We start from the raw sequence: 27,248 nt of genomic DNA, 5'->3' as shown, positions 1-27,248 counted from the left end.
AAAATCACAAAAGCAAGCTCAGCTTACAAAAGCCTGATATATGAGCAGGTGTAACTACCGCAGAATTGTCAAGGTGGAAGGTACTTAATGCCTTTTTTAAGAAAATTTTTTAAAGGAGGCTCCATGTCCAACATGGGGCTTGAATTCACGACCCTGAGATCAAGTCACATGCTCTACCGACTGAGCCAGCCAGGTGCCCCAATGCTACTAACTTTAAATCTGGAGAATTCAAGTTTGATGGGTTAGTATATAAGCCAGTACTGCTGGAAACAGGGAATGGGGACAAACACAGTATATTCTTAGTAAATTAAAACTTTCATGGCCTTACCTTATCATTCTTTATTGGTACAAATAGTCCTTTTATAAAAAGAAGCAAAACATTCAGATTACTTGCAAGTCAGCAACTCAACTATTGACCCTCCAGTGATAAGGGACATGAGCAAAATGCTAAGATGACAGGAGTCTCTTCCACGGTCATTCATAGTAAAACTTTATTGAACAGAAAACCCAGCAAAGGTTTTCACCTCTGCGAAGTTCCCTTGGTTTAAAGTAAAGCACTGCATTTTAAAAAGCAATTATACATAAGTCTTCCCTAGAAAAGTCCTGCTAAAACATGTCTAGCAATTTCATTGATTATATAAAGTAGTACACTTAGTGTAATTTAAACATTCCAACAGGAATCAAATCGTACCAGCAGAACCATTTCTGCATCTATGAGATCTATGTACAAACACACATGCAGACACACACATCTGAAAAGTTCCTCAGGCATAAGCATGCGACACTAATGCCTTCTACTTACAATGCCTATTAAACTACATACAGTATATATTAAAGCTCTTCAGAATAAAGACAGGAGAAGCCTTGGGCAAAATTTTTGTTCATCAATTTGTATCATGGCTTCACGTCTTAGTTTCTGCTTTTGCTTGACCACAAAAGCATGTCCTTCTCCTTGTTGGTTCTTTACTAATTCTGTGCCACTGCCATGGCTGGGTGAGGAAATCTAGCTGGAGCTAGATGATCCAGTCCACGCCTGTCGAGGCCTCCAGCAGCCAGAAAGCAAGCACCATCAGTTTGCTATGGCTGGGGGACCTTCCGGGAGAAGAGAGGCAAAGAAAGTCTTGAAGACAAGCCAGGCTGTGCTCATAAATGAAGGGCTGGTCTGCTCGTCATCCAGTACGTCCCTGTCTGGAGGGAGGTGGTTGGGGTCTTCGATTTCAGGATCGGGACCTTCCTGCAGTTATGAAATACAATGAGAACACAATCAGGACCTTGATAAATACCAAATAATGTAATAATGTTAGGAGAGGGCAGACTAAATCCCTGCCCCCATATTCAAAGCAGCCAGGCAGACAGGACCCCAGGGAATGGTGTCCTAGGCTGGATGGAGTTCTCAGGCCTCACAGCACAACCGTGCTAGTGACGTTCTCACAGTCCTGAAAGTTCCTGGCAGTAACATTAAAAGAAATGAGGTAACTACATCTTTATTATTAAACTCATGAATTAAGTTAACCACTTCATTAACTATGAATATTCTAATTTTGGCAGTATTCTGAGTTAAGAAACAAAAATAGAAACCCAAGGTGATAATTTATATTATAAAAATGGTAATAGGGTGATAATTAATAATATAAAAGAATTCCTTTAGGATTATGCATTAAACTGCTTTATAAATCTAGGGAAGTTCTCCAGGACATCTATTCTGTGAGACATGCTTATATTCTTAATCCTTAATTAGATTAACTATCCATTAGCTGGGGTGCCTGGGTGGCTTAGCCAGTTAAGCGTTCAACTTCAGCTCAGGTCATGATCTCATGGTTTGTGAGTCTGGGCCCCGTGTTGGGTTGTGCTGACAGCTCAGAGCCTGGAGCCTGCTTTGGATTCTATATCTCCCTCTCTCCCTGCCCCTCCCCCACCCATTCTCATTCTTATTCTCTCTCTCTCTCTTAGAAATAAACATCAAATTTTAATAAAAAAAAAATTATCTAATAGCAGTTTCCATGGTAGAACACATTGTTACAGACCACTGAACACTCAAAAACAGTGTGCTAAAAAAACCATTATTTACATATGCCAAAATGCAAACTGCAAAATGCCAAAAAATACCTGATGGATTTTATGGCACATTCAATGTTGTTGTTTTTTTTTTTTTTTTTTTTTTTTTTTTTTTTTTTTTTTTTTTTTTTTAACATTTATTTATTTTTGAGACAGAGAGAGACAGAGCATGAACAGGGGAGGGTCAGAGAGAGGGAGACACAGAATCTGAAACAGGCTCCAGGCTCTGAGCTGTCAGCACAGAGCCCGACGCGGGGCTCGAACTCACGGACCGCGAGATCATGACCTGAGCCGAAGTCGGCGGCTTAACCGACTGAGCCACCCAGGCGCCCCACATTCAATGTTTTTTAAAAATAGCTACTGCTCGGGGCACCTGGGTGGCTCAGTCAAGCATCCAACTTGGGCTCAGGTCATGATCTCACAGTCTGTGGGTTCGAGCCCCATGTCAGGCTCTGTGCTGACAGCTCAGGGCCTGGAGCCTGCTTCAGATTTTGTGTCTCCCTCCCTCTCTCTCTCTGCCCCTCCCCCACTCATGCTCAGTCTCTCCCTCCAAAATAAGCATTAAAAAAAACAATAGCTACTGCTCTAAGAATAAATTTGAAAAAATCTTGAAACTTCCGCCTAATGAAATGGTAAACCATGAGGCTAAATATCTAAAGGTTAAGGATTTGAGAGCCCGGCACTTCACATCAAGCTTGCTGGACTCCAATGGGAGTTCCTTACCTGTAAGTTATTGTTGGGGTCCTGATTTACAGCTTCATGAGGAGGACCATCATTGGGGAAGTTCTGAACTGGCCTCTGTCTAAATGGAAACCATCCAACGTGATGCCTTCAAAGGAAGCACATAAAAGCTCATCTTAGCTAATCACAGTGAAATTTACTCAAGAATTTGAGTCTTCTTGATCAGGTAACGTTCCCCTTGCTCCCCTCTTCCAATCAGAGCAGTGCTCTGACTATAAGCTCACAGCGGGCAGATCTGCAGAGATGTCCTGTCACACCATCTCCTAGACTTCCTCACTTGCCCATCAGCTTCTTCAAGGTCACTATGGGGACTATGTTTTATTCATCACTGTATGCCCGGCAACATTAACAGCACACAGTATGTGCTCTATAAATGCTTGCTCATCCAAACTAAACTTTACACATGAAAACCTGAACCGGGGTATGGGGGATGGGGGATGGGGGGTGGGGGGTGGGGGATGGGGGAGGGATAAATACACACACACACACACACACACACACACACACACACACACACAGAGGCAGGACTGGGATTACATGTAATAACCTAAGATAATAATACCTAAATTTGATCACTTAAATATATGATTCTAAAGACTATAAAACTTAAACTGACTAGAAGTTTTATTTGGAAAATCCAATTAAGTGCAAGTTTTGAAACAAATATGACAAAATATTAGTAATGATTAATTCTGGATTTATGAGTATTTTTTATTTTATTCAGGTATTTCTCAAGATTTTTAAATCTAAGTAAAAATTCTTTTTCACCACAGAGGAAATATTTGTCAATCTCGACCACAAAGAAGGACATGTCACTCGGTACCAGGGTTTCTTAACTTTGGCACTACTGACGTATTGGGCTAGGTATTTACTGGGGGGCTGTCCTATGCACTGTAGGATGTTTAGCAGCATCCCTGGCCTCTACCCACTAGATAACAGCAGGACCACCCCTTAGTTGCCAATCAAAAACGTCACACTCTGGGGATGCAAAATCATCCTGGTTGAGAACCACTACTCTGAGCTAAGGACAAGCCAAATGTCAGGTCTGTACAGGTTCCTTGGCCCTTTAGAGCTATGCTGACAGTCAGTGCCTGACCTTTATCCTGGAAAGCAGCAGCTGCAGCTTGGTAAACATGTTTTTATTCAAAACAAATCAATTTTCCCTTCCATGCCTCAGAACGGCCGTTATTATTGTGGTTCATGAGCCTGGCAGGTACCTTATCTAGAAGAAAACAGAATGTTCTCCTTGCATTCACACACGATTGATGTGTTTTCAGTAGTGCCCAAACAAGCCATCAGTTCCTTGGATTGAAAGTGCCAGAATGATATGCTATTGAAATACACTTCCATTAACAATGACCGAGACTGCTCAAAAAGAGAAAAACCTGTACTTGGCTTGAGTCACCATGCAGTGTTAATTTGTATTAAGGGAAAAAAGGAAAGCAAAATCATGTGCTTACAGGTACATAACAACGGTGGCCCCCATGACCATGAGGAACCTGCTCAGGGAGGAGTAGAAGTAGAGGATACTGAGAAAAACGGAAAACGTGGCTGCTGAATAGGTCCAATCCAACCAATCTCGATTTATCTCATCATCTTCTTCCACAATAGGGCCACCTTGTGCATTCATCCGCAAATTTTGATTCGCCCCAGGATTAACCACCACTGGAGGAGCAGCGTTCTGATTAGCTGGCTGGTTCTCGGCTGGAAACTGGTTGTGAATAGGGGCTGGAGCAGGTGCAGAAACCACAGGTATCTCTTGTGCACTTGGTGAGGGGACAAAAGCCCCTGAGGCAGCAGTGGCTGCTAAACTAAAATAAAAATGATAGAGGCGGATACTGTTGAAAGCAAATCACCGTGAAGACTGTGCTTCTCATGATCTTATTTACACAGGGTCTTTTACCCTGCGTTAAGAATTGTCCGTAGGTACATGAAAAACCTGACTTTTAAATTAGTGAAGAATTTCTTTACTAACAGTCATATCTATAAATGCCTCTTCTGCTCCTAAGAGAGACCGGCCATAAATTTCATCTGGAGTTAAACATTAAGGCCACGATAAAAGTATGGTGTGTTAAAAAAACTAATTAAACCTTCCACAAAACTTTAAAGCTACCACATACTGAAAAGGAAGTAAAGTAGGTACAGACACAAACACTCCTGAATTAACACACAATTTAGGTAGCAGATATCATTTATACTCTCCTCCACCCACCGAACCAGACAGAACAGAGCTCTGCAGAAACTGATGAAAGTACACTCCTTCCTCCATTCCTAACCCCGGGCGTGCCTAGCATGACGGGAAAGGACTCACTATTGCATGTAGTACTGCCGTGCGTAGATCTGCTGGAACCAGGAGAGCTGCAGCCAACCGTAGGTAGTATAGCCCGAGAAACCAGGCCCCAAGCCTTGGAAGGCTGGCTGGGCAGCTTCAGGCCTACGAAACATTGTTAAAAAACACTCATTTTGACTTGGTTTAGTATGAATAAATGAAGTCTAAATGACAATAAGGATTTCAAATCAAAGAGACAAAAACTCCATGACAGCTACATGGTAGATTACTGTGCGATGCCCCCGTGTGACCCACGCACGGAAAGTGCTGCCCAAGCCCTCCTACCATGGTCCAGACCCCACAGAGAAACGAGCACCCGTGGCCAGCACTGGGTTCTCATGCCATGTCGTTCTATGGCGTATAAACAAGCTGGACCCTTTCAGACTAGATGGATCCTCACTCCCATTTTTCATTTGCTGAGTCTCACTGCAGCTCGAAACCCATTGTTTATCCTTCAAAGGACAGCTCTAAAAAGCCACATCTTTCTCAAAGCCTTTCCTGAAGGAAATTCCCTCTTCCGACAGCCATTTCTCCCCACCCCTAAATCTGACTACATGGGGGGCAGAGTTCTGTGTATATGTGGCATCACTCATACATGCTTTCTGACCACTTGTGCCCTCTACAAGCTGCTGGGTTGTTGCCTCACTGGATTCCCGACAACCTTGTGGGGAGGGGGCTATCCCCTCCATTTCACAGAAGGGAGTCTGAATAGAGCTCAGGGAAGACAAGGGATTTGCACAAAGTCACTGAGCTGGTTAAATAGCATGCTGGATTTGAGACCTGTTTGACACCAAACTCCTGTTTCTTAAACAGCCTAGGGCAGAGCATAGGAGTGTCATCTTTGGCCTTGTGTGCCTTAACAGAGTGAACTCCTTTGGCAGCAATTCGCAAAACTGAAACTATAAAAATTATGGTAAGATCATGAATGGATTATGTCAACACCTCTGCTGGTTAACTCGCATCCTTAAACAAAGTTATATGTATTGACTGTTCAATAAATACGTGTTGGATAAAATCGGTAAGCTTTATCCAGGTGAAATTCACATAGATACGGGCCACAATTCTCAGGCTGTATAGCCAGAATAAGGGAGGCAATTTTAAGTGGTTCTATCCAATTATCCAATTTATATAGGCTGACAGTCTTTTACCCAAATTCCCTACCCAGAGTGCTTCTAAAATGGTATTCCAGTTCAAGTAGGTCTTGGTAGAATACTGGTTTTGATCATTCAAAAAAGTTGCAGTGCAAGGAAATGAGACCATAACAAAGTGCTTTTGTAGCTCTGATGAGAACAGCATTGTAGATATACAAGATAACTCTATGGTTTTACTCAAGTATGTAGGGGTGAACTGACATGATGTCTGGGAATTACGGCAAAAGGAAAAAGCAAAAGAGGAATAGATGAAACAAGCATGGCAAAACCTTCATCATTATTGGGCCTGGGGGACGGCTATGCAGAGATTCATTGCACACTTCCCTCTGCTTTTGCGTGTATTTGAAATTTCCATGAAGAAAAAAAACAACTCCTCATTCCCTAAAGACCTGACTTGTCAAAATCAAGTATTCAAAACTAGTAGGAAAAGGGAAGCAGGGGAATTGAGGGGTTATAGAATTTCAACTCATAGTTAATGATTTTTTTCTCATAAGAACTTTCATAATAAGGTGTTCCAGGAGTTATGAAATCCAAACATCAGAGCATTTAGTCTAGAGCTCTAACTGCTCTAAAGAAACGATCTTTTTTCTAGCACCACCAACTCAGTCCTTGGCAGAGCATTTCTTAAACAATTTTTCGCCTTTTGTCACCCATTGTTATGATAGACAAAGCACAAAGCCACTCAGCAAAGCAGCTGCGAGATGCTTACACCAGCTGTTTCCTCTGCAGCAGCACGAATTCCCTATCATGAGGTCAGCACAATGCAAAGCATCTCCATGTGGGAGGGGAGATGCCTACGTTGTCAACACACGCATCCCTATGTTTATATGTACTTAAAAGGCTACATATTAAGAAGAGTTAAATAAATAAAAAATCTTTAAAGTGAAACCCTTAAAGCAAAATTCTGTACATTAAGTTCTGCGACTATATACTATCAACACACTTTATTCTTAAAATTGACGCAAATGGTACACATCCATGTTGTATAAACCTGGTTCTTTATCATGACACTCACCTTGAGATGTTCTCCCATCCAGAGGGAGAAAGGTTCCGAAGAATCTCCCTTTGCCTTAAGCTATCACCTGAGGAATCCCCAGGATACTGTCCCTGATGAAGACCAGCAGGCTGCTCTGTGGATTCGGCAACCTAAATAAGTGGAAGATGAACATTAAAACAAAGGATCTGATGCAACAGTCTGCAACCAAACTGAAAGGATTATTCTGCTGTGAATGGCTTATATCCCTCACCCCGACCTCTGAACTTCACAAAATTGAACAGATGCAGTGTTATGTAAAAAATATTCTGAAATCTGTTCAACCCAAATTCAATATACAGATATTCTTTAAATCCGTATTTTTTCCTAGAATAACTATGCTGTAGTTTCATTAAAATCTTCCAATGAAGTTATCACTGGTGAGAAAGCATCCTGATAACGTTCTACAGATCCTACAGTGCTAAATTTACTAAATCAAGAGACTAAATCTGACCAACAAGATTTATAAATACAACCCAGCCAGCAACCTAAAGGAAAGAATGTTCTATACTATGTTCAGATGTTTTAGGAAGTAGAGCTGTAATGCTAATGTAGAGTCCATCACTACACTAGAATATTATTACTATATATTCAAATCAACACCATGAAATGAAAAATAAACAATTTTGACTGTCAAATGTAAGGCTTTAGAGATCACTTGATAGAGATTGTGGTCTTTTCCTATCCAATTAAATAAATCATGATGAAAATTTCCAAAGAAGGGGTGCCTGGGTGGCTCAATTGGTTGAACATCAACTTCAGCTCAGGTCATGATCTTGTGGTTCGTGAGTTTGAGCCCCATGTAGGGCTCTGTGCTGACAGCTCAAAGCCTGAAGCCTGCTTCAGATTCTGTGTCTCCCTCTCTCTCTCTCTCTGTCCCTCGCCTGCTCATGCTCTGTTACTCTCTCTCAGAAATAAACATTAAAAAAAAAAAAAATTTTCCAAAGGAAATATATTCACTTTTGTACTGTTTATAAAAATTAGTGATTCCTTAGAAGAAATTTATTATGTGCTAAATTTAATAAAAACCCATTTTGAGTGCCTTGCTAATTCAGAGAGCTGGATACACAGCTATTGTAGGCCAAATTATGTCCCAAAAGATAGAGTAATGTAGAACTCTACTCTTCTACTACAACGCTAATGGCATACAGTCTACTACTGTAATAATAAACACACACTTGTATTGATAAGTTTCTCATTCTTTATTCTCACTGGGGAGAAACAAAATTTTACTTGATAAAAAGGTAATAAAATCTCTTCAGAGTTTTATCCAACTCCCTTTATTTTTACCATGTGGGTCTGAATGACACAGATGGTTATAATCTTGAAAAAGCAGACATACCTTTGTACTGGTCTCTGACACTTTTGAAGGACCCTTCACATTGCATACCAGATGCAAAACATGCCGTTTTTCCTGCTAAAAGTAATAAGGAGGTACTTTAGGACCTGAATTCAACCTTGTAAGTGCTTAAACATTCAAAAGTTAATGTGTAAATGACGTACCTTTGGAAGCAAGTCCTTGAGACACTGGTGATCCAACAAGAGCTTCCCAGAATAAATTAACCTCTGGTCCTCTGGACGCTTGTCATGGAAAGAAAGAGTAGCACAGGTCAGTACTTAGCTCACACAAGTTCCCAAAAACAGAAGAAACTGTTTTATACAAACAACTTGAATATGTGTGTTTTTTTCCCAGAATCACAGGAAAACATTTTTTCAAAAGTCTCATATACACACCTTTCCTTCAGAAAGTGCTGAACTTTGAATTTCTAACATGCAAATAAATTTAGGATGGCAAAGTATCTCTAGTCCACAAAACCTACGGCGAACTACTTGACTTTTAAAGTCCTAAGGAAATTCCTTTCTGCCACTAAAAACACAAATTTTATTTGGGGATCCTACAGCCTAAGTTCAAAACCTGGTTTGGTCTCACACAACAGTCAAAGTACTCCCAACCAAGGTCAGCCTTCACCAAAACCACCTCGTACTGTCCTGAGATAACATAAGGCAATTCTAAATTAAGCTCTCAAAGAGACTTCCCAAAATACAAATGCAGTTATAGAGAAGACGGTGTGTAGGTACCATTTCATATAACCCTGTGAGATTTAGTATCCCTATGTGAAGGGAGGAAAAGTCTGAAATTGACTTGTCCACAGTCAACCTGCTGCTGAAGAGTCAATATTCCAAACCCGCTTCTCCATTCCAGTGATTTCAAAATCACAGGGACTCTACACACTTTCATACAAATCTGATTTTTAAAAATCTAGTTTTAATTCCTTTAAAAACCATACTTAAAAATAATGGCATCAAATGACACATACCAAAGTAGGTAGTGATCACCAAACAATGCCATTATAAACAATTTTGCAAAATTTGGAATAAAGCCGCTCCTGCCAAGTAGCTGGAGATTATAATGCAAACTGTTTAAAACAATCAAAATAACCGCATCTATTTATCTGCAAAAATCAGGATTTTTTGACACTGTGCACCTAAAACAAACTACAGAACCGAAGTGGATACTGCGTTCACCACTGTTCTGATTGACTTTATAGGGAAATCCCATACACATAATTTTGTAAAATGCTACTGCAGAGGTGGGATCCTACATTAAAGAGTTCCACACTAGTAAAGGTTTTGAAATCAATAGGTGCCTGTAATTTAAATTGTTTTCCTTTTTAAAGGGCTCACTTGATATTCTGTGCCTTTACCTAGAAAGCTCATTTGAAAAAAAATAATGTTAAACTATTATAAAAGTAAGACTTCTCAGGTTAGAAACCAAATGCTGAGTGCTCTCTAGCCATAATTTTTAAGCACCAATGTACACACCTGAGAGACCTTTTACAACTTTGGGTCTTCAGACTTAATAGGAGTCATGTTTGTCACCCAAGGAAGCCCTTAAGGGAAGCTCTCCTCCAAAACACTGCCTTTTACCAAGTGATGCAACTAGAGACGACGCCAAGCTGTATCTAAGCCATTCTCGCAGCAACACGGCCACCTGGTTTCTTGGAAGCAGGTGCAGTGAAACTACAAACGGTCCCAAGGTGAGTGCTAAGGAAATGCAAGCTTATTAGATAAATACACAAAATTCAAAAGAGTAAGTCAGAAGGAAAACTCACTTCTACATTCCACCTTGAACAAATCAGGAACAAAAACCACCTGACCCGTGAGCTACCACACACTGCAACTCTTCGGATAATGAGGAACAATTTCACAGTGTTTTTGGGGTCCCCATGCTTTCTCTGGTCTGATGGGGATTTACACTTGTGGGCAGTAAGGCACACTGCTGACACTTACATAATATCAGACAGAATAGAAAGTAAATACAGGAAGGTCCAGCTCACAGCCTCCATCACGTGGTGGGGAGAGAGGGCGGTGCTAAGGGTGATGTTGACAGATGTGTCAACCAAAACAAAGCGAGGAAGTCTAATTGAGGGGCCGAAGTCTTAAAACGCAGACTCAGGAAGACTCTTGCCGCCTGCTTCCCTTCTAACTCACTCTACCCAGAAAGCGCCAGGGGCTCCTCCCTGGGACTAGGCAAAGGCTGCGGAGTCCGGCGCGGCAGGGAGGGGCCCCGGGCGGAAGGTGGACAGGGCGGGGAAAGGCCACGTCTCGCTCCTGGGCGTGGGACCTTAAGTACACACTCCCTGGGCGCTCACCATGGCTCCCTAGCACTGGCCCAGGGAGCCTCCTCCGCTCCGCACCGACACGCTGCATTCAGAAAATTCACTTCCAACCATTTCCGTGTCCTCGCTTCTATCCAGTGGATGCATTCCTAATGCGGAACACCTAGTCGCCCTGTCTTTTCGGGGAAACTGAGGCTGGGAGGGTGAAATAATTCACCCAAGGTCAAACTGCTGTCTCAGCGGCGTGGCTAAGGCCGGAAGCCAGATCTAGGGGACGGGGCAGTGGTCCGGGTTGGGGGGAGGGGGCGAGGAGAGTGGCTGGGGTACAGCGGGAGGCGAGGTGACAGGGGAAGGCGAGACGACGGTGGCCTAGGACGTGGAGGTGACGGCCACTGGGCAAGGCGAGGCGGCGCCTACAGCGGTAGGACAGGGAACGGGGAGACCCCAGCCAGGGGAGGTGAGCGGGTGAGGGCCAGCCGTCCGGGGAGAGATGGCGAAGGGAGAAGAGAAGCTGTAGGGGAAGGGGGGACGGACGCAAGGAGGGTTGAGGTGAGGACAGCGGGGCCGGGAGTGGGCGCTGGCAGCGGGAGTCGGGGGCCCCTCTCACCGGGCGCTCGGGATAGACGCGGCTCAGATGGGCCTTGAGGCGGCCCACGCTCCAGCTGCGGTCGCCGCTCAGCTCCAAGTCGCGGTGGCGCTGGTTGGGACTCTTCACCAGGAGCGTGACGGGCTCAGGTTCGGGCTCGGGCTCGACCTCCATGTCGGCGGCGCTTGGGGCTACCGCGGCGCTCTTCAGATGCCAGGCAGGCGGCGTCGCAGCCGCCCCGCAACCTCCGCAACGACTGTACGCGCCTCTGGGACGCGCGCCCCCGCCTCGGGCGCCTTTTATAGGCACCTCGCACGAGGGCTCTGCGGCGAGAACACTCTGTGGCTGCCTCCCATTGGCTGAGGCGGAGGTCACGGCCCTAACGTGGCCCAATCAGCGCCCGGATCCGTGGGCGGAGGGACGGGCCGAGCACGTGGGCGCGGGCTGATGCAACCCGCCGCCGTTGCGTCACCCGGAGTCGCGGCCGCGGCCCCGGAACTCCCGTTCGGCGGCCATGTTGGGGTGCGCTTCGGCCCTGACGGAACCGGAGTGCTACGTAGCTTGGGCTGCTGCCGGTGCCTCGCGGAGGGTCCGGCCGGCGGACCGCCGATTTGGCGGCCTCTGCAAATTGTTTCCTCACAAAGCAGCAATCCCCGCCCCTTTTCACCCCCAGCCGCCGAGGCCCACCCACTTCCCCTTTCCCTGCCCTTGCGCTCCAACCAGCCCTGCTAGGGAGGCCTCCCCACGCCTACCGCCGCCCCAGCCCAAAGAACGGCTGGGTCGACCCGTTTCGAGCCCACCCGGAAGGGCAGCCCCACAGGCCTTCACAGGGCGAGGAAGAAGCCTGGCGGATTCTTCCTGGGGCTACGGACAAAGGCTTCCGAGCCGCACTTGCCACTTACTTCATCTGTGGCCTCAGACGTGAACCTTACACCCTCAAGCGTGGGAAATCACCTTTGTGCCTGGCAAACGGGCCACAGTCCAGCTTAGGCTAGGAGACCCTTGCAGAGGGCCTCGCCTCAAAGGATACTAACACATGCTTCCTTTAAATTGGAGTTGAGACAAGCCAGGGAGGGTTCTTAGTTAAGGCCCCTCTGACGTAGGCCCCCTCCCTCCCTCCCCTCTGTAGGAAAAAAAGATCTTGAAAAACAAAACTGACATTGCACGGGCCCCATCCTTATTACACTCCTGTTGGACATCTGTTTGTGCAGGTGTCGGGAACTTGACAAGGGCAGGAGGCTAATGGGAGGAGCCTGGTCTGGTTGGTGCCTATAGTACCACAAACCGGGCGCCCTGAAGGACAGAAATATGTCATCTCGCAGTTCTGGAGGCCAGAAGAGGGACATCAAGGTGTCGGGCAGGGTTTGTTCCTTCTGAAGGTTTTGAAAGAGAATCTGTTGAATGCCACTCTACTAGCTTCTGGTAGTTTGCAGGCAGTCTTTGGAGTTCTAGGGTGTGTGGCTGCATCATTGCGTCTCTGGCTTCGTGGTTACATGGCGTTCTCCCGGTGTGCATGCCTTCACATCATTTTCCCTGCATGCACGTCTGTCTCTGTCCCAATCCCCCCTCCATCCACCCTTTTTATAAGGACACCAGTCGTAATAAATTAGGGTCCACTCTAATGACTTCACCTTAACTTGATCATGTGCAAAGACCATATTTCCAAATGCGGTCACATTCACAGGTACGGGAGTTAGGAATTCAGCATCCTTTTACACAATTCAATCCACAACAGTCGGCCTTACTGTAACACAAAACTAGGATGGCTTCTTCTTTTTTTTTAATATTTATTTTTGAGAGAGAGAGATACACACCGAGCACAAATGAGAGAGGGGCAGAGAGTGAGAGAGACACAGAATCCGAAGCAGGCTCCAGGCTCTGAGCTGTCAGCACAGAGCCCGACTTGGGGCTCAAACTCAAGAACAGTGAGATCATGACCTGAGCTGAAGTCAGACACTCAACCGACTGAACCACCCAGGTGCCCCTCGGGTGGCTTCTTTTTCAGCAGGCTTTAGGTTAAGAAGGGAGGTGGAGGGGCGCCTGGGTGGCTCAGTCAGTTAAGCGCCGACTTCAGCTCAGGTCACGATCTCGCGGTCTGTGAGTTCAAGCCCAGCATCGGGCTCTGGGCTGAAGGCTCAGAGCCTGGAGCCTGCTTCCGGTTCTGTGTCTCCCTCTCTCTCTGCCCCTCCCCCGTTCATGCTCTGTCTCTCTCTGTCTCAAAAATAAATAAACGTTAAAAAAAAATTAAAAAAAAAAAAAAGGGAGGTGGAGGGCTTTAGAGAGAAATTGTCCCCATGGTGCTTCAACTTTCTGTGATTGGCTTTTCTCTGCTGAGGAGGATCTCTGTCCCTTTTCATCAGGGCTGGCTTTACAGAAGTGGGACCTATACAGTCACGTGGAACCCCACTCTTGGTTTAATGCTCTGCCGTTACCATGTGAAAATTCTTAATAAATTTTGAACAAGAAGTTCTGCATTTTCCTGTTTCTCTAGGTCCCCATAAATCATGTAGCTGGCCCTGCTTTTCATACATCAGGATGGAAGAAGGTGACTGATTATGATCTGGTAGTTTTGCACCTAGCTAGAAGCTGACAGATGGGGCCAGGCCATGTAAAACAAGCAGAGGCCTTAAAGGAGGCAGCCAGGCAGGTGATATTGACTTCCCTGGGAAATTAAGTATGCCACATGGCATGGTTTCCTCTAGCCTGCAGTGACCATTCTTAGGACCCCTTAAGACAGCCCATCCACTTGTACCCAGTAGTAAGAACGTAAAGGGGTGTAGTTTTTTTCCTTAGGGCAAAGGGAATCTAATTTCTGTGGTTCCCTTTTATCTTCCAACAAGAGAGCTCCTTTTATTTTTATTTTTTAAGTTTATTTATTTATTTTGAGAGAGAGAGAGAGAGAGGGAATGCTTGTGAGAGCACAAGTTGGGGAGGGGCAGAGAGAGAGAATATCAAGCAGCCTCTGAGCTGTCAGCACAGAGCCCGATGCGGGGCTGGAACTCATGCACCATGAGATCATGACCTGATCCAAAGTCAAGAGTCAGGTGCTTAAGTGACCATCCATCCAGGTGCCCCTAGAGAGCTCCTTTTAAAGGACTTTGGTGATTTTGCCTATAGCGTATTCAGAGAAACGTTGCCACAAATAGGAAGATACATGGCCATAAACATGCCAGAAATAGGAAGATAAACATGGAGTGACCCTATTCTTAGTAACCTTACAAACAGTATGGGCGTGATAAGACAGTACAAAAATACAAACTTAAAGGACAGCCCAAAAGTCTCCCACTTTCCTGAAGGAATCAGGATTACATTGAAGGACTCCACAGTGCCAGGAGGACAGGGGGAGTCAGAGAAATCTTGATGGAAAAGGTGGAATCTAAGCTGAACTTTGAACGATGCATGTTTGAATACAAATAATAATGGCAGCAATTACTGATTAAGCCCAACAGGGTGCCTGTATACAGAATTTGTGTAGGCAGTATAACTCAGTGATTAAACTCAGGGTCCCACATCCAGACTGCCTGTTTTCAAACCTAGCTTTTGCCACTTGAGAGCTATGTGACGTTAGGCAAATTACTTAATTTCTCTGTACCAAATTGTCCTCTTCTGCAACAGAAGAAAAATAATAGTATCTACTTTGTAGGATTGTTGTCAGGCTTGATGAATAGAACATTGCCGAAGGTCTTGCGACAGATGCAGACTGTAAGTGCTCAACAAATGTTGGCCGTTAGTACTTACCAAACTGAAACAAGTCCAGCCCAGTGGTCTTTAAACCTGGCTGTGAAAGAGGATCACCCAAGGAACTCTCTTATAAAGTGAAGACTCCCGCAAGACTGAGTATTGGCGAAGCTATGAAGCAATTGGAACTCTCATACGTGGCTGATAGGAGTGTAAAATGGTACCACCCTTTTGGAATTCGCTCTGGCAGTTTCTCATAAAGTTAAACACACTCCTCCCTACAACCTAGCCATTTCACTCATGGGGATTTACCCCAAATAAATGAAAGACTGGCACAAGAACAGCCATGACAGTTTTATTCCTAATAGCACCAAACACTGGGAAACAGTCCAGGCGTCCATGACCAGGAGACTGCATGAACAAACTATGGAACATCCACACGAGGGAATACTACTCACTAATAAAAAGGAACCACTGGGGCGCCTGGGTGACTCAGTCAGTTGGGCGTCCCACTTCGGCTCAGGTCATGATCTCGCGTTCGTGAGTTGGAGCCCCACATCAAGCTCACTGCTGTCAGCCTGTCCGCACAGAGCCCACTTGGGATCTTCTGTCCCCCTCTCTCTGCCCCTTCCCTGCTTGCGCTCTCTCAAAAATAAATAAACCTTTCTTTTTTTTTTTTTAAAAAAAGGAACCAACTACTGATACAGGCAGCAGCATGAATGATTCTCAAAACCACAAGCGAAAGAAACAGACAAAAAGAGTACCTATTATAAGGTTCCATTCATATGAAACTCTAGAATAAGCAAAGTTAATCTATGGTGACAGGAAACAGATTTATGGTTGCCTGGGGGGTGAGGTGACAGAGATTGACTTGGAAAGGACACAGCAGTGGTGTGCCGAGGTCACCTGGAACTGGGTCACAAGAACGCACTGTGAACCTCTTCAGTGAGAACTCTTTCAAGGGACATCCTATTGATAGCTTGAAATTGGCCATGCTGGGAATATTTACACCACAGAGATCAGCAAACACTACAAAGAGAGTCTGCTTTTTTTTTTTTTTTAATCCCAGGGAATCAGATATTAAAATTTACCAACACACCACCGGACACGAAGAAAATTTCTGGGGTGTTGAAATGCTCTGTCTTGATAGGGTGTGGGTTATACAGGTCCAGGCATTGGTCAAAACAGATCAAGCTGCACGCTTAAGATTTATGCATTTCCCTGTGTGCACATTATGCCTCAACTAAACGTGTAAATGAACAAACAAGAAACCCAGGATGGGTGTCTGGGTCCCTTTTTAGGCCTAGCAAACGGGGCCTGATGCATCTAAGTTGGTACTGGTTCAAGGGCCAGATTTGGAAGTCACTGGTCAAGTTTGACAGTAAGTACAGGGCTTATTTTAAACTAGTAATAATGATAATGTCAGCGAGAGGTAAGACTGGAAAGAATTCTCGGGACCACCTTAGGAAAGACTTTACACGGCCACCCTTGAGAGCGGGAGCCTCTTTTGCGGGCAGTGGGAAGTTTTCGAGCAGTAGTTCTGCCTGTTCTGGAAGTCCATATAAATGAAATCATATGTACTTATTTTGTGTCTTTCAAAGATAGAAATTCAAGCAGATCAGAAAAAAATATAGTGAGCTAAAGGGAAATCCATATTCTTATTTTTTAAATGCTTCTATTTATTTTTTGAGAAAGAGCTCAAGTGGGGGAGGGGCAGATTGGGAGAGGGGGACAGAGGATCCCAAGCAGGCTCTGGGCTGACAGGCCGACAGCAGTGAGCCCGATGTGGGGCTTGAACCCACGAACTTTGAGATCATGACTTGAGCTGAAGTCCAACCCTCAGCTGACTGAGCCACCCAGGTGCCCCAAGGGAAATCCATATTCTTTTCTTCTTCTTTTTTTTTAACGTTTATATATTTTTGAGAGACAGAAGGAGACAGAGAATGAGGGGGGAGGGGCAAAGAGAGAGGGAGGCAGAGAATCCAAGGCAGCAGGCTCTAGGCTCTGAGCTGTCAGCACAAAGCCGGATGTGGGGCTCGATCCCATTGACTGTGAGATCATGTCAGATGCTTAACAGACTGAGCCACCTGGGTGCCCCGGGAAATCCATATTCTTAAATGAGATTTCTGGAAATGTGGAAATTGAACGGACTATGGAGATATTTTAACTTGATTGTAGTAGCACCTCCGTGATGTTGTCTCTGCTGTGACCTAATTCATATTTAAATTCTGAGGAGGGGAAAGGGAAGAAGGAGCCAAGAACTGTTTTCCTTTACAGTCTGGTCGTGAAGGTCTGGAAGGGGCCTTTGCAAATCTCGAACAGGCAAAAGATCACTGACAGTGCACGTGCTTTATTCTAAACAATCTGGTGATTAGGGCCCACTGCACCTCTGTACTTTCTTCTTGGATCTCTTATTTTACTGGGGTGTTAGAGATTCCCCCAAGCTCCAACCCGAAACCTTGCCTTTTATGGTCATTTCTGAAGTCCCAATTTGGCCACACACACACACACACACACACGCGCCATCTTCTTTGGCCCAGGAAATGGACATCCTGTACTATACTCACGAAATCCATTCCATAGCAGCTCTGGTGCCCTTGCTAAGCAAGGCCGGAAGCAGCTTTCTTTCCTCACCAAAAGTAGCTACCCCGCCCCAGGCAAATCCTCCCTTTTGCCGGGCCAGTGATGGGGGGAAGTGTCTTTGCTTGATAAAGGAAAGAGGTATCTCAGATTATGGTTCTCAATCTTTGAGCAGTGTGGCATCCACTTCCTGCAGCTTCCCGACCGTGCTGCTGATCTCTTAAAAGTGTTTATTACATGCCTTTTTAATTCACAGAAAATTGAAACCGATTTTTGAAAACCCCAGGTGCCTCTTGAATGGGAGACACCAAGGGGCATGGCCAGTCAAGGTTGACCATTGTGGCCAACAACGGGCCTGACAGTTACCTGCAGAGTGCGTTTCTAAACCTGGCCTTTACAAGGTTTAAAAATACACCCGGGGTTCATTTACCGGGTAGGTTAAACATAGAATTACCATATGCCCCAGCAGTTCCACTCCTGGGTATATATCCAAAAGAACTGAAAACAGGAGTTTAAACAAAAACTTATCCGCGAGTATTCAGAGCGGCACTGTTCATAATAGCCAAATGGTAGGAACGACTCAAATGTCCGTCACCTGAATATGAATCTATTTATATGAAATATCTAGAGCGGCCAAATTCACAGAGACAGAATTTGTGGTTGGCAGGGGTTAGTGAGGAGGGATTGCTTAATGGGTCTGGGATTTCCTTTTCAAGATGACAAAAAAGCGTTTGGAGCTAGGTGGTGGTGACGGTCACACAACAGCGTGCGTGTACTAAATGTCACTGAACCATATGCTTTAACACCAAGCTGGGTGTCGGGGTGCAACGATGAGTCAGATGTGGTCGCCATCATGGCTGACGTGCACTCACTGAGCTACTTCGGCAGTTGAGATATTGAAATACCCCGTGCCGGTTGGTAAACAGCCTCTCCCCTGAGTACCCTTCAGCTGCCCTGGGCCCTCCCCTGAGACTTCTAGATCTCACTACCATCCACCCAATAACCCAGATGTTCACCCCACTTGCCACATTCACAGATCTCATAGTCAAATGGTGGACATTGGGTGCCTTGGTGGCTTAGTCGATTGAGCATCTGACTCTTGATTTAGACTCGGTTCACGACCTCATGTTTCGTGAGATTGAACCCCTCATCAGGCTCTGTGCTGATGGTGCAGAGCCTGCTTTGGATTCTCTCTCTCCCTCTCTCTCTGCCCACCCCCCTGCCCCACCACCAAATAAATAAAATAAACTTTAAAAAAAAGCTCTAGATTTTGCTAGAATATTATTACCTCCTGCAGAATCTCACACATACTAACCACAAACTACCTTATTCTTCTGTCTCCCTCTCTCCCACTTGCACCGAGCACCCTTTCTGTCCTCATGAGACCAGCCCCACAAATCTCAACTCTTGTGGTTCACTTCTGGCCTCTTAGCAACCTTGGAGTTCATGGTCAGCCATCTCCAGGTATTTTTATCATTCCCCTTGACTCCCTTCTGCCTTGGCCTTCCATTCTTGCTTGGCCAGCCCCATTGCTGGGGAACATGTCAGCTGCCTTCTGCATGTTCACTATCTGCCCTGGTGCTCAGGAGCCCCGCCAGGGAAAGTCACAAGGGCAGGTGTCCTGAGAGTTCTGCACCCTTGGGCTGGCAGACATCAGCGAGGCCTTCCCTTCTGACTGGCAAAATCCCGCCGCCCCCACCCCCCGCCAGTCATTTTCTTGATTCCCCATTACTGCCTCTTTGTCAATTATTTTCTTTCTTGCATCCTGAATCTACCCACCTCTGACCTGTAAATACACTCAGGTCTCTATTACTCACCCCCACCCTATAACAGAGACATTTGTGGCTCAGTGAATATTCAAATGTTCCCTCCAATTTTCCAGCACTCTTGCAGTGAGGTGGAGACAGGCGACTTATCTGGCTAATGCGCTTTGAACGGAAGTAACATGTTGCTTCTGGCCTGAAGCATTTGGAAGCCAGAGCACGACATTCCAGCTTTCTTTTCCCTTCCTCAGCTACCGGCTGGAGTGGTGTCCTCACTAGCTGGAAGTAGTTGGGATCACTGGCTGTTGATGTGGAGAAGAGGGGCCCCGAAGAGTTGCCTAACCAGCATAGAGATGTTCGGAAAAGAGAAATCAAACTTTGCCATGTAAGCCACTGACAATGCATAGCCTAGCATTGTCCTGACCGATACGCGCCCTGAGATAACAATAATCCGAACGTCTCTGGAATCTACTTCTCCCTCAAGTTTCCAACTTGTTTCTCCCCCACCTTCTTGTCCTTATGTTTCTCTCCCTTGCTGGGTCACTCATGCATAAGGTCTATATATGTATGTCTGCCGCTTTCCTTTTCTCTCTACAAATTATTCCTCAGTCCCTGGGCCCTGACTCACCACTTTACCAGATTATTCTCTGCAAAGCTCCCAGTGATGCCCAATACCCCAAATTCAACAGCACTTCTCAGCCGCTTCAGCCCCTCTGCAGACAGCTGCCCCGAGGGCTCTATTGTGCTTCTTTGACCCTTTCTCTGGGGTCTTCTGCGGGCTTGGTTACCTGGGTTTTCCTCCTGCTCCATCAATGCTGTTTTTTAGACTGCCCCTTCTTCTTTCTTCCCCCTAAATATAGCCCATCCCAGGGTCCAGTCTATACCCCTCTCCATCCTCTGTACTTTCTCTCTTGGTGATCTCACTCAAGCCTTGGCTTCAGTATTCCTGTTCGAGAATGTGACTCTCAAATCTGTTTATGGTCTCTGTTCTCAAAGAGCACCCAGCTAACAGTGGACACCCTGAGCTCTGGGAGCCCCAGGACCCCAATTCTGCCCACTGGGACGTCTTCACACTTCAAGTATTCAAAACCAAACCCACTCTCTCTTTCTCCACCAGAAAGCTTGGTACCTCATCCTCCATATTACATGGTTTCTCCATTCTTATAGCTGCCCAGGCTCTCTACCTCCACCCACACATATATCCAGGAAACCCATAGCTCTGGAAGGTATGGTTTCTTCATCCTCTTTTCCTTAGCTTTTGCCACTCCTAGAGCGTTGGGCCTTGCTGACTTGCCTTTGCAGTCTGCACAGCCTCCTCCCTGGGTGCCCTGCCTTCTCTCTTCCAGGCTCCTCCGTCTCTTGTCCAGCCAAGCTTTCTAAGGCTCTGCCCCTTCACCTTCAGTGGCTCCCCAGTGCCTCTGAGTCAGTCATGCGCTCCCCGGTCTGAGAGGGGGAGCCTTCCACATTATGACTTTCCTGATCTTATCACCACCCCGCCCCCCCCAGCTCTCATGCTCCGGGAAAACTGGCTTATTTCTTATTCTCCAAACAAGGGCTCTCCTTATTCGAGTCCTTGTTCAAACCACCGATGCTGCCTGAAATACCTCCTCCCAACCACAGTCCTTGTTTCTGTCTGTAGAATCCTACTGATCACTCAAACCTATTCTAAACACCATTTGCTCTAGAGAGACTGGCCTAATTCCCTTGCTCTTATGGGTTTTCTCCCTCCTTCGCATCCTTAGAGCCTTTGATTTGTAACTCTCTTATAAGCCGGGATCAAAAACACTTGTTCTCTGTTGACACTGTCCTTCATCCGTATGACATGTTGCTGTCCGTCCTCTCAGCCAGGTGGTTCTGCACAAGGTTCTGCCCACATGGCATTTTTAGAAACTGAATTTATTTTGGCTCCCTTTCAGGAAGCAGTGCTTACATGATGCCTTGTGCTTTCGATCATAGGTTTTGCCGTCACGTCAAGTGGGGAGTTACCGATGCAGGGGTGGCTGGGCTCTCCTGGGTCCTGTTTTTGTGAACACTTTTGAATTTAGCAGCATTTTTTGGGGTAACTTCCTGAGCTAAACACAGCTACAAGCGTAACCTGGCTGCTCTGCCTGTGCCTGGGGGCCTCGCAGCTAGGTGGTCCTTTTGGAACATTCCAGCTGGTCTCATCCTTGTAACACCCATCTCTCCCTTGCCACGCAGGAAAGGCCAGGCAGGTGTGTAAAAGGGAACCCAGTCCAAATGGGGACTCTCCATGTGCTAATGAGGCCCACAGCTTTCTGCCTGGGAGGTTGAACTCAGCAAGCCTATTGGGTGAAAAATGGGCCACACTGTGCTTACTTCAAAGCCACAACAAGTCTGAGCAGGAACTGAAGGAGGATGTGAAATCTGGAGGCTGAAATGGTGAGGGGAACATTGGGAGCTGACTGGGCAGTGGATCCTGGGGGGGGACATGAGGGAGGAGTCCCTGCTGAGGTGGCCAGTGTGGCTGCTGGCTGCCGCTGGGCTCCGGCCATACCCAGCCACTTCCCAGCCCTGAAACTCACGAAAGTGGAAGATTTTATCACTCAAAGGCAGACACACACACACACACACACACAGACACACACACACACACACACACACACACACACACGGGACTGAAATCTGTCACACCTGTGCTGCCCTGTGGGCCAAACAATGAGCTGGAGGACCTTGAGAGCCTCTGATCACACATTAAGGCAGGAGGCAGTGGTGGCTGAGGGTGGGGGGTGACTGAAGAATGTGGTTTTCGCCCCACCCCCAGCATTCACAACTTTGATCAACCATGTGTGGTCCAAACCATAGCCATCAGCAGGCAGCTGTCTGGTGACACCTGTTCTGGTCCAGTTCTCTCGTTCTACACAGAGGCCCAGAGGGGTTAAGGGGTATCCGAGGTCACACTGCCGGTTTGGGGAGGAGACAGAAACTCAAGTCCAAGCCTCTTGGTGGCCATGCTGTGACTCTTTCCGAGGTCACACTGCCGGTTTGGGGAGGAGACAGAAACTCAAGTCCAAGCCTCTTGGTGGCCATGCTGTGACTCTTTCCACTTAACCCCTCCACCTCTTGGCTTGAGGTAAGATTGAGATACTCAGAGACTTTTATTAAGACAGAAGATGGGGCACCTCGGTGGCTCAGTTGGTTAGGTGTCTGACTTCGGCTCGGGTCATGACCTTGGCAGTTTGCGGGTTTGAGCCCTGCATTGGCTCTGTGCTGACATCTCAGAGCCTGGAGCCTGCTTCAGATTCTGTGTCTCCCTCTCTCTCTCTGCCCCTCCCTGCTCATACTCTGTCTCTGTCTCTCAAAAATGAATAAACATTTAAAAAAAAAAAAAAGAAGAAGAAGAAAAAGAAAATGAGTTCCCTGTGAATCTGCAAACACAAGCCAGAGAAGCAAAGGGAAAATTAGTGGCTCCTGTAAATGTTCATGTGGAAGTCTGGCAATATGACCTAAAGATCTAGAAGAAGCTCAGAGAAAAGTTCAATCCAGGGTTGATAAAACAATACAGTTAATTTTTTCAAAACACTCAGCAGAGTTGAGAAACAGCATGCTCCAAAACAAATAAATTCTGTTGACCAAGTGAGCACATTTTTTATTCATTTGTTTTTGACCTTACTGTTAAGGCTTTTTAAAAATAATTTCTTTTTAATGTGTATTTATTTTTGAGAGAGAGAGAGAGACAGACAGACAGACAGACAGAGTGAGCGGAGGAGGGGCAGAAAGAGAAGGAGACACAGAATCCAAAGCAGGCTCCAGGCTCTGAGCTCAGCACAGAGCCCGATGCGGAGCTTGAACTCGTGAACCGTGAGATCATGACCTGAGCTGAAGTCGGACACCTAACCGACTGAGCCACTCAGGTGCCCCTCAAGGCTTTTTTTTTTTTTTTTTTAAACAAAGCTATTATCATTGCTCAAAATGCAGTTTCCAACAGAGTGAAAATTGGTTTTTTGTTTGTTTTTCTAACGCCCTAACCCAGAGCATTTTTTGTCCTTGGATCAGGGTCTCCCTGAGATCTGAAAAGGGAGCACCCATTCGCCAGGAAATGGTTTTCTATGTGGTTCTAGAAAGACAAGCGTTCCCTGACTGAAGCTTCACCTCATCTGGAGTTGGGGATTGGTCCCAGGTCTAAAGAATGGCTCAGAGGCAGGACCCCTCTCCGGTCCCTCAGGAGCAGAGGAGCCATCCCTAATGAGCTCAGCCAGGCACTAGGTGACCCTCACCAAGTCCCCATGCGGTGAAACTACTGTGGGGCTTGTAACAGCCTAGAAGCCCCCAGCCTTTGGTGTCTGCAGCGACAGGACCTGGGAGACTTTGAAGTCCCTTGGGTCCCGATCCTAAGAAAGAGATTTTTGCCTTCATGACTAAGTGGGCACTTCAGTGGGCTTGGAGGGGGCTTACCAGACCCAAAGATGCCTCGTTCCTTTGGCCGCCCTGAAGAAAGTGGCCATTGCAAGGAGGCCCAGCCAGTCATACCTCCCAACTAGTTGCAGGGGTGCATCTAGAGCTGAAATGCCCTTTCAGGGAGCCTCGCCCGCCAGCACGGGGCATCTCTTAATGTAGCTTCTGCTCTTGCGTCCTAGCTTGGTTGGCGCAAACGCTCTGTAAGTATCCAAACACCCTTACCTGAACAAGGCTCATCTTCCCCAGGTTCCCTCTCACTGCTGAGCCCCGTCTTGCACTCACCTCCACCGCAGCCCCTCTGCCCCTGTCTTTGGCTGGTGCTTCCTTACCCCTCGCTCTTCACCAGGCCTTGGACGGGGCGTGGACCTTTCTGATCCTTTGCCAATCTGGCCATCTTTATACCTCTTCTCTGCTTCTCCATTCCTGACCCACCAAACCTGCATCCTGAACATCCCTAACCAGACCTCCATCCTCCCTCCCCAACCACACCTGAAAATTAACATCCTTCCATGAGACACCCTAACTCTTGTCCCTCCTTTGAAGCTCATTCTCGACACGTCCACCACCAGTACCCCTCCTCACATGTTTTTTTCCTTCCTTTTCCTTCTCTATGGGATATGATGGAGAAACGCCAGTGATGCCCAACATGGCCTTTCTGCAAATATGGGTCACCACCCATTAGTGGATTGCAACCAACGACAAAAGAGAAAAAGAGGGGCACCTGGGCGGCTCAGTCTGTTGAGCATCCGACTCTTGATTTCAACTGAAGTCGTGATCTCAGGGTCATGGGATCAAGCCCTGAGTCTGGCTCCATGCTGAACATGGAGTATGCTTGAGATTCTCTCTCTCTCCCTCTCTCCCTCTACCCTCCCTTAAAAAAAAAAAGAGGAAACAAAATATAACAGAAGATATCAGAGCGCATCACCCATAGTAAGGATAGCTATCGTTTTGTGACACTTTATAGTTTCAGTGCATGTTTGTTTCAAGTCTCAACAAAAAATATATTTCTCACTGGGGGTTGCAGCCCAAACAAGTTTGAAAGTCCCTCGTCTACTAAAGAACCAACCCAAATGCTGAAGACACATTATTGAAAGTGAAGAGAGTGAGAAGTGGTTAAAGAAATTTGCATCATGGAGGCTCAGAGGGCCCTGTGATTCCTCCTTGGAAGGGCTGCAGGGGGGTGTCCATCCTCCTGACTGTTGGAGGAGGGAGGTACACTGAGGGAGCACTCCGAGGGAAGGTCTAGAAACTTCGAGATTCACACTCAGCACTCCGACTCAAATTTGCAGATAAATCAAAGACGGAAATCTTAATTCATTGTAATCAAGATCAAAAGAAAACTTAAAAGGAATATATATCCACCAGAGAACTTTCCACACAAATTCATCTGCTACTTCCCTAGCCTATAAAAACAAAGCCCAGAGGACGTGTCCGTTGGGAGTGGGGTCTAGCCAAAGTCTGGAAATCTACCAGCTTCTTCAGTCGGATCATCAGATGCTACCAGTTAAAGTACATCAGGACACGAGTCTTGTCCCCACCGACAGACAGATGTCCCAGGCCTCCTCAGCTTTGGGCAGGCGTGGCCATGCCTAGAGTTACTGGCAGTAAAAGGTGAGCACGTTTTCCTGGTTTCCTCGGATCAGGATGACCGGAGGTCTGAGGTCCTGGGACAGCGTCTCCAACCAGGCCATGTACAGCGAGCTCGGACACTTTCCTTTCCTCCCTATAGGCAAGGTACTGCAAGGCAGGAAGAAGCGGCAGATGAAAAATTACCAGGAGACCTTCCCCGCACAGCCCCCCCCAGCTCATGACTTGCTTTCTGAATAGCAACTCTGTTTATGGAGTCCTTCACCACTCCTTCTTCCTAGCCACCCTAAGAACGATCTCCCCTTCTCCTTGAAAGCTCGACTCCAATGTACCTTTACCCACAAAGCTTGTGTAAACAAAGCCATGGCCCTGGTAAGACTCACACGATCTGGTCTCCACCTATCTCCACAACCTCACCTCCTCCCAGCCTGGGCCTCGCTCACACCCCTGTGGACACAATGACTTTCTCTCCATTCCAGAAAAAAAAAGAAAAAAAAAATGGCAAGCTTGCTCTTGCCCCAGGGCCTTTGCATGTGATGTTCTCCCCACCCAGAAGGCAGCGCCTCCAGCTCTCCACTTTGTCTCCTCCTTCAGATCACTCAGGCCTTGGCTTACAAGCACCTCCTTCTCTGATCACCTTATCCAGAGCCAGCCTGTGAGGGGGGCGTTGGTGATACAGTGGTTAACATAGCTGCCTTCCAGAGCAGGCCACTGTCTCTCTTTATCACAGCACCCTGTTTCATTGTCCTCACAGCCCTTCCCACTCTCCAAAACCTCTTTTCATTTGTTGTCTGTGCTGCTCACTATCCTTTCCCTGTGCCTAGAGCACAGACTGGTACAGTTGGGCCATCGCACGGGTGATCTCACCCCCTCAGGCCCCTCGAGTCGTGCCAGCCTGTGGCCACAACAGTGTGATACGCTCACATGTTTCAGTGTGTTCTTGTCCTGCCTCCTGCCGTCTATGTGAGGCCCTGGGAGCAGCACTGTCCCCTTGCCTTGGGACAGCCCTTTGTCCGCACTGCAATGCCGTGCAAATAACGAGGTGCCCTGGGGCGGCCGTTCAACCACATAATTACGGCTATTTCAGGAAGTGACTTTTCCACCACCTTAAGATTCCAGAAATACTTCAGGATGACAGCGGCTGCCCTGCTCTTGGCTCCAGGAGAAGGCGAAGTATCTCACAGGCCCAGCGGGCATTACATGAACTTGAGACACCGGCATCTCACACGGGGGCTGCACTTTACAGTCTGTTTTCCTACGGTCCATCCCAACCGTTATTTCATCTGAACTTCAACACAACCCTGGGGGATGGGCAGGGCCTGCAGCAACCCCCCTTCTTCCCAGCTGAGGGCACCCGGGCAGAAAGGAAGACTGAGCAACTCTGGGCTGCAGAGCACGGGCGGGAGCTGGCAGCAGGGAAGCTGTGAGCAAGGCTCTGCCCCTCCTCGGTCACGTGGCTTTGGCAGGTGGCTCACTGCCCTAAGGTGAGGACACAGCAACCCCCCCCTCACAGGATGCTTGCAAGCTCTAACGAGGACAAAGCACACAAAGGGAGCCACACAATGCCTGGCACACAGCAAGCACCTCCTAACGCCAGCCGCTGATGTCGCACTCATTACTACTTAGCAGCCAGAAAGGACGGGGCAGAGCTGGGGCTCCAACCACGGTCTGGGATCACCCCCCTCTCCCCCGCCAGCTGCCTCTGCTCA

The 27,248-nt window shown here is 46.8% G+C and overlaps 2 protein-coding genes across 4 annotated transcripts in view; both read right to left on the bottom strand.

The window, feature by feature from the left end:
- Positions 1-466: 466 nt before the first annotated feature.
- On the bottom strand, positions 467-12,153 carry HERPUD1 (homocysteine inducible ER protein with ubiquitin like domain 1). 3 transcript variants are annotated; one of them, XM_049622164.1, is made up of 8 exons: positions 11,537-12,130; positions 8,813-8,890; positions 8,652-8,723; positions 7,292-7,422; positions 5,108-5,230; positions 4,257-4,607; positions 2,779-2,884; positions 467-1,234 (listed from the first exon to the last, which is right to left on the bottom strand). In XM_049622164.1, exons 1-8 carry the CDS (start codon positions 11,687-11,689, stop codon positions 1,070-1,072), a joined length of 1,179 nt encoding a protein of 392 aa, XP_049478121.1. In that variant the 5' UTR covers positions 11,690-12,130; the 3' UTR covers positions 467-1,069. The 3 variants fall into 3 exon arrangements, with proteins under 3 accessions (XP_049478121.1, XP_049478120.1, XP_049478122.1); XM_049622163.1 differs by having other exon boundaries at positions 8,652-8,726; positions 11,537-12,127; XM_049622165.1 differs by lacking the exon at positions 467-1,234 and having other exon boundaries at positions 2,805-2,884; positions 4,414-4,607; positions 8,652-8,726; positions 11,537-12,153.
- Positions 12,154-25,255: 13,102 nt separating this feature from the next.
- Positions 25,256-27,248, bottom strand: part of SLC12A3 (solute carrier family 12 member 3) — a 37,656-nt gene continuing 35,663 nt past the window's right edge. Inside the window, exon 26 of the mRNA XM_049622166.1 lies at positions 25,256-25,689. Coding sequence (XP_049478123.1) covers positions 25,548-25,689 — 142 coding nt within the window. The 3' untranslated portion in view covers positions 25,256-25,547. The remainder of the gene's footprint in view (positions 25,690-27,248) is intronic.

Source organism: Panthera uncia (genome assembly GCF_023721935.1).
Source record: "Panthera uncia isolate 11264 chromosome E2 unlocalized genomic scaffold, Puncia_PCG_1.0 HiC_scaffold_19, whole genome shotgun sequence".
NCBI classification, from domain to species: domain Eukaryota; kingdom Metazoa; phylum Chordata; class Mammalia; order Carnivora; family Felidae; genus Panthera; species Panthera uncia.
This window is presented reverse-complemented; position numbering and strand designations above follow the sequence as displayed.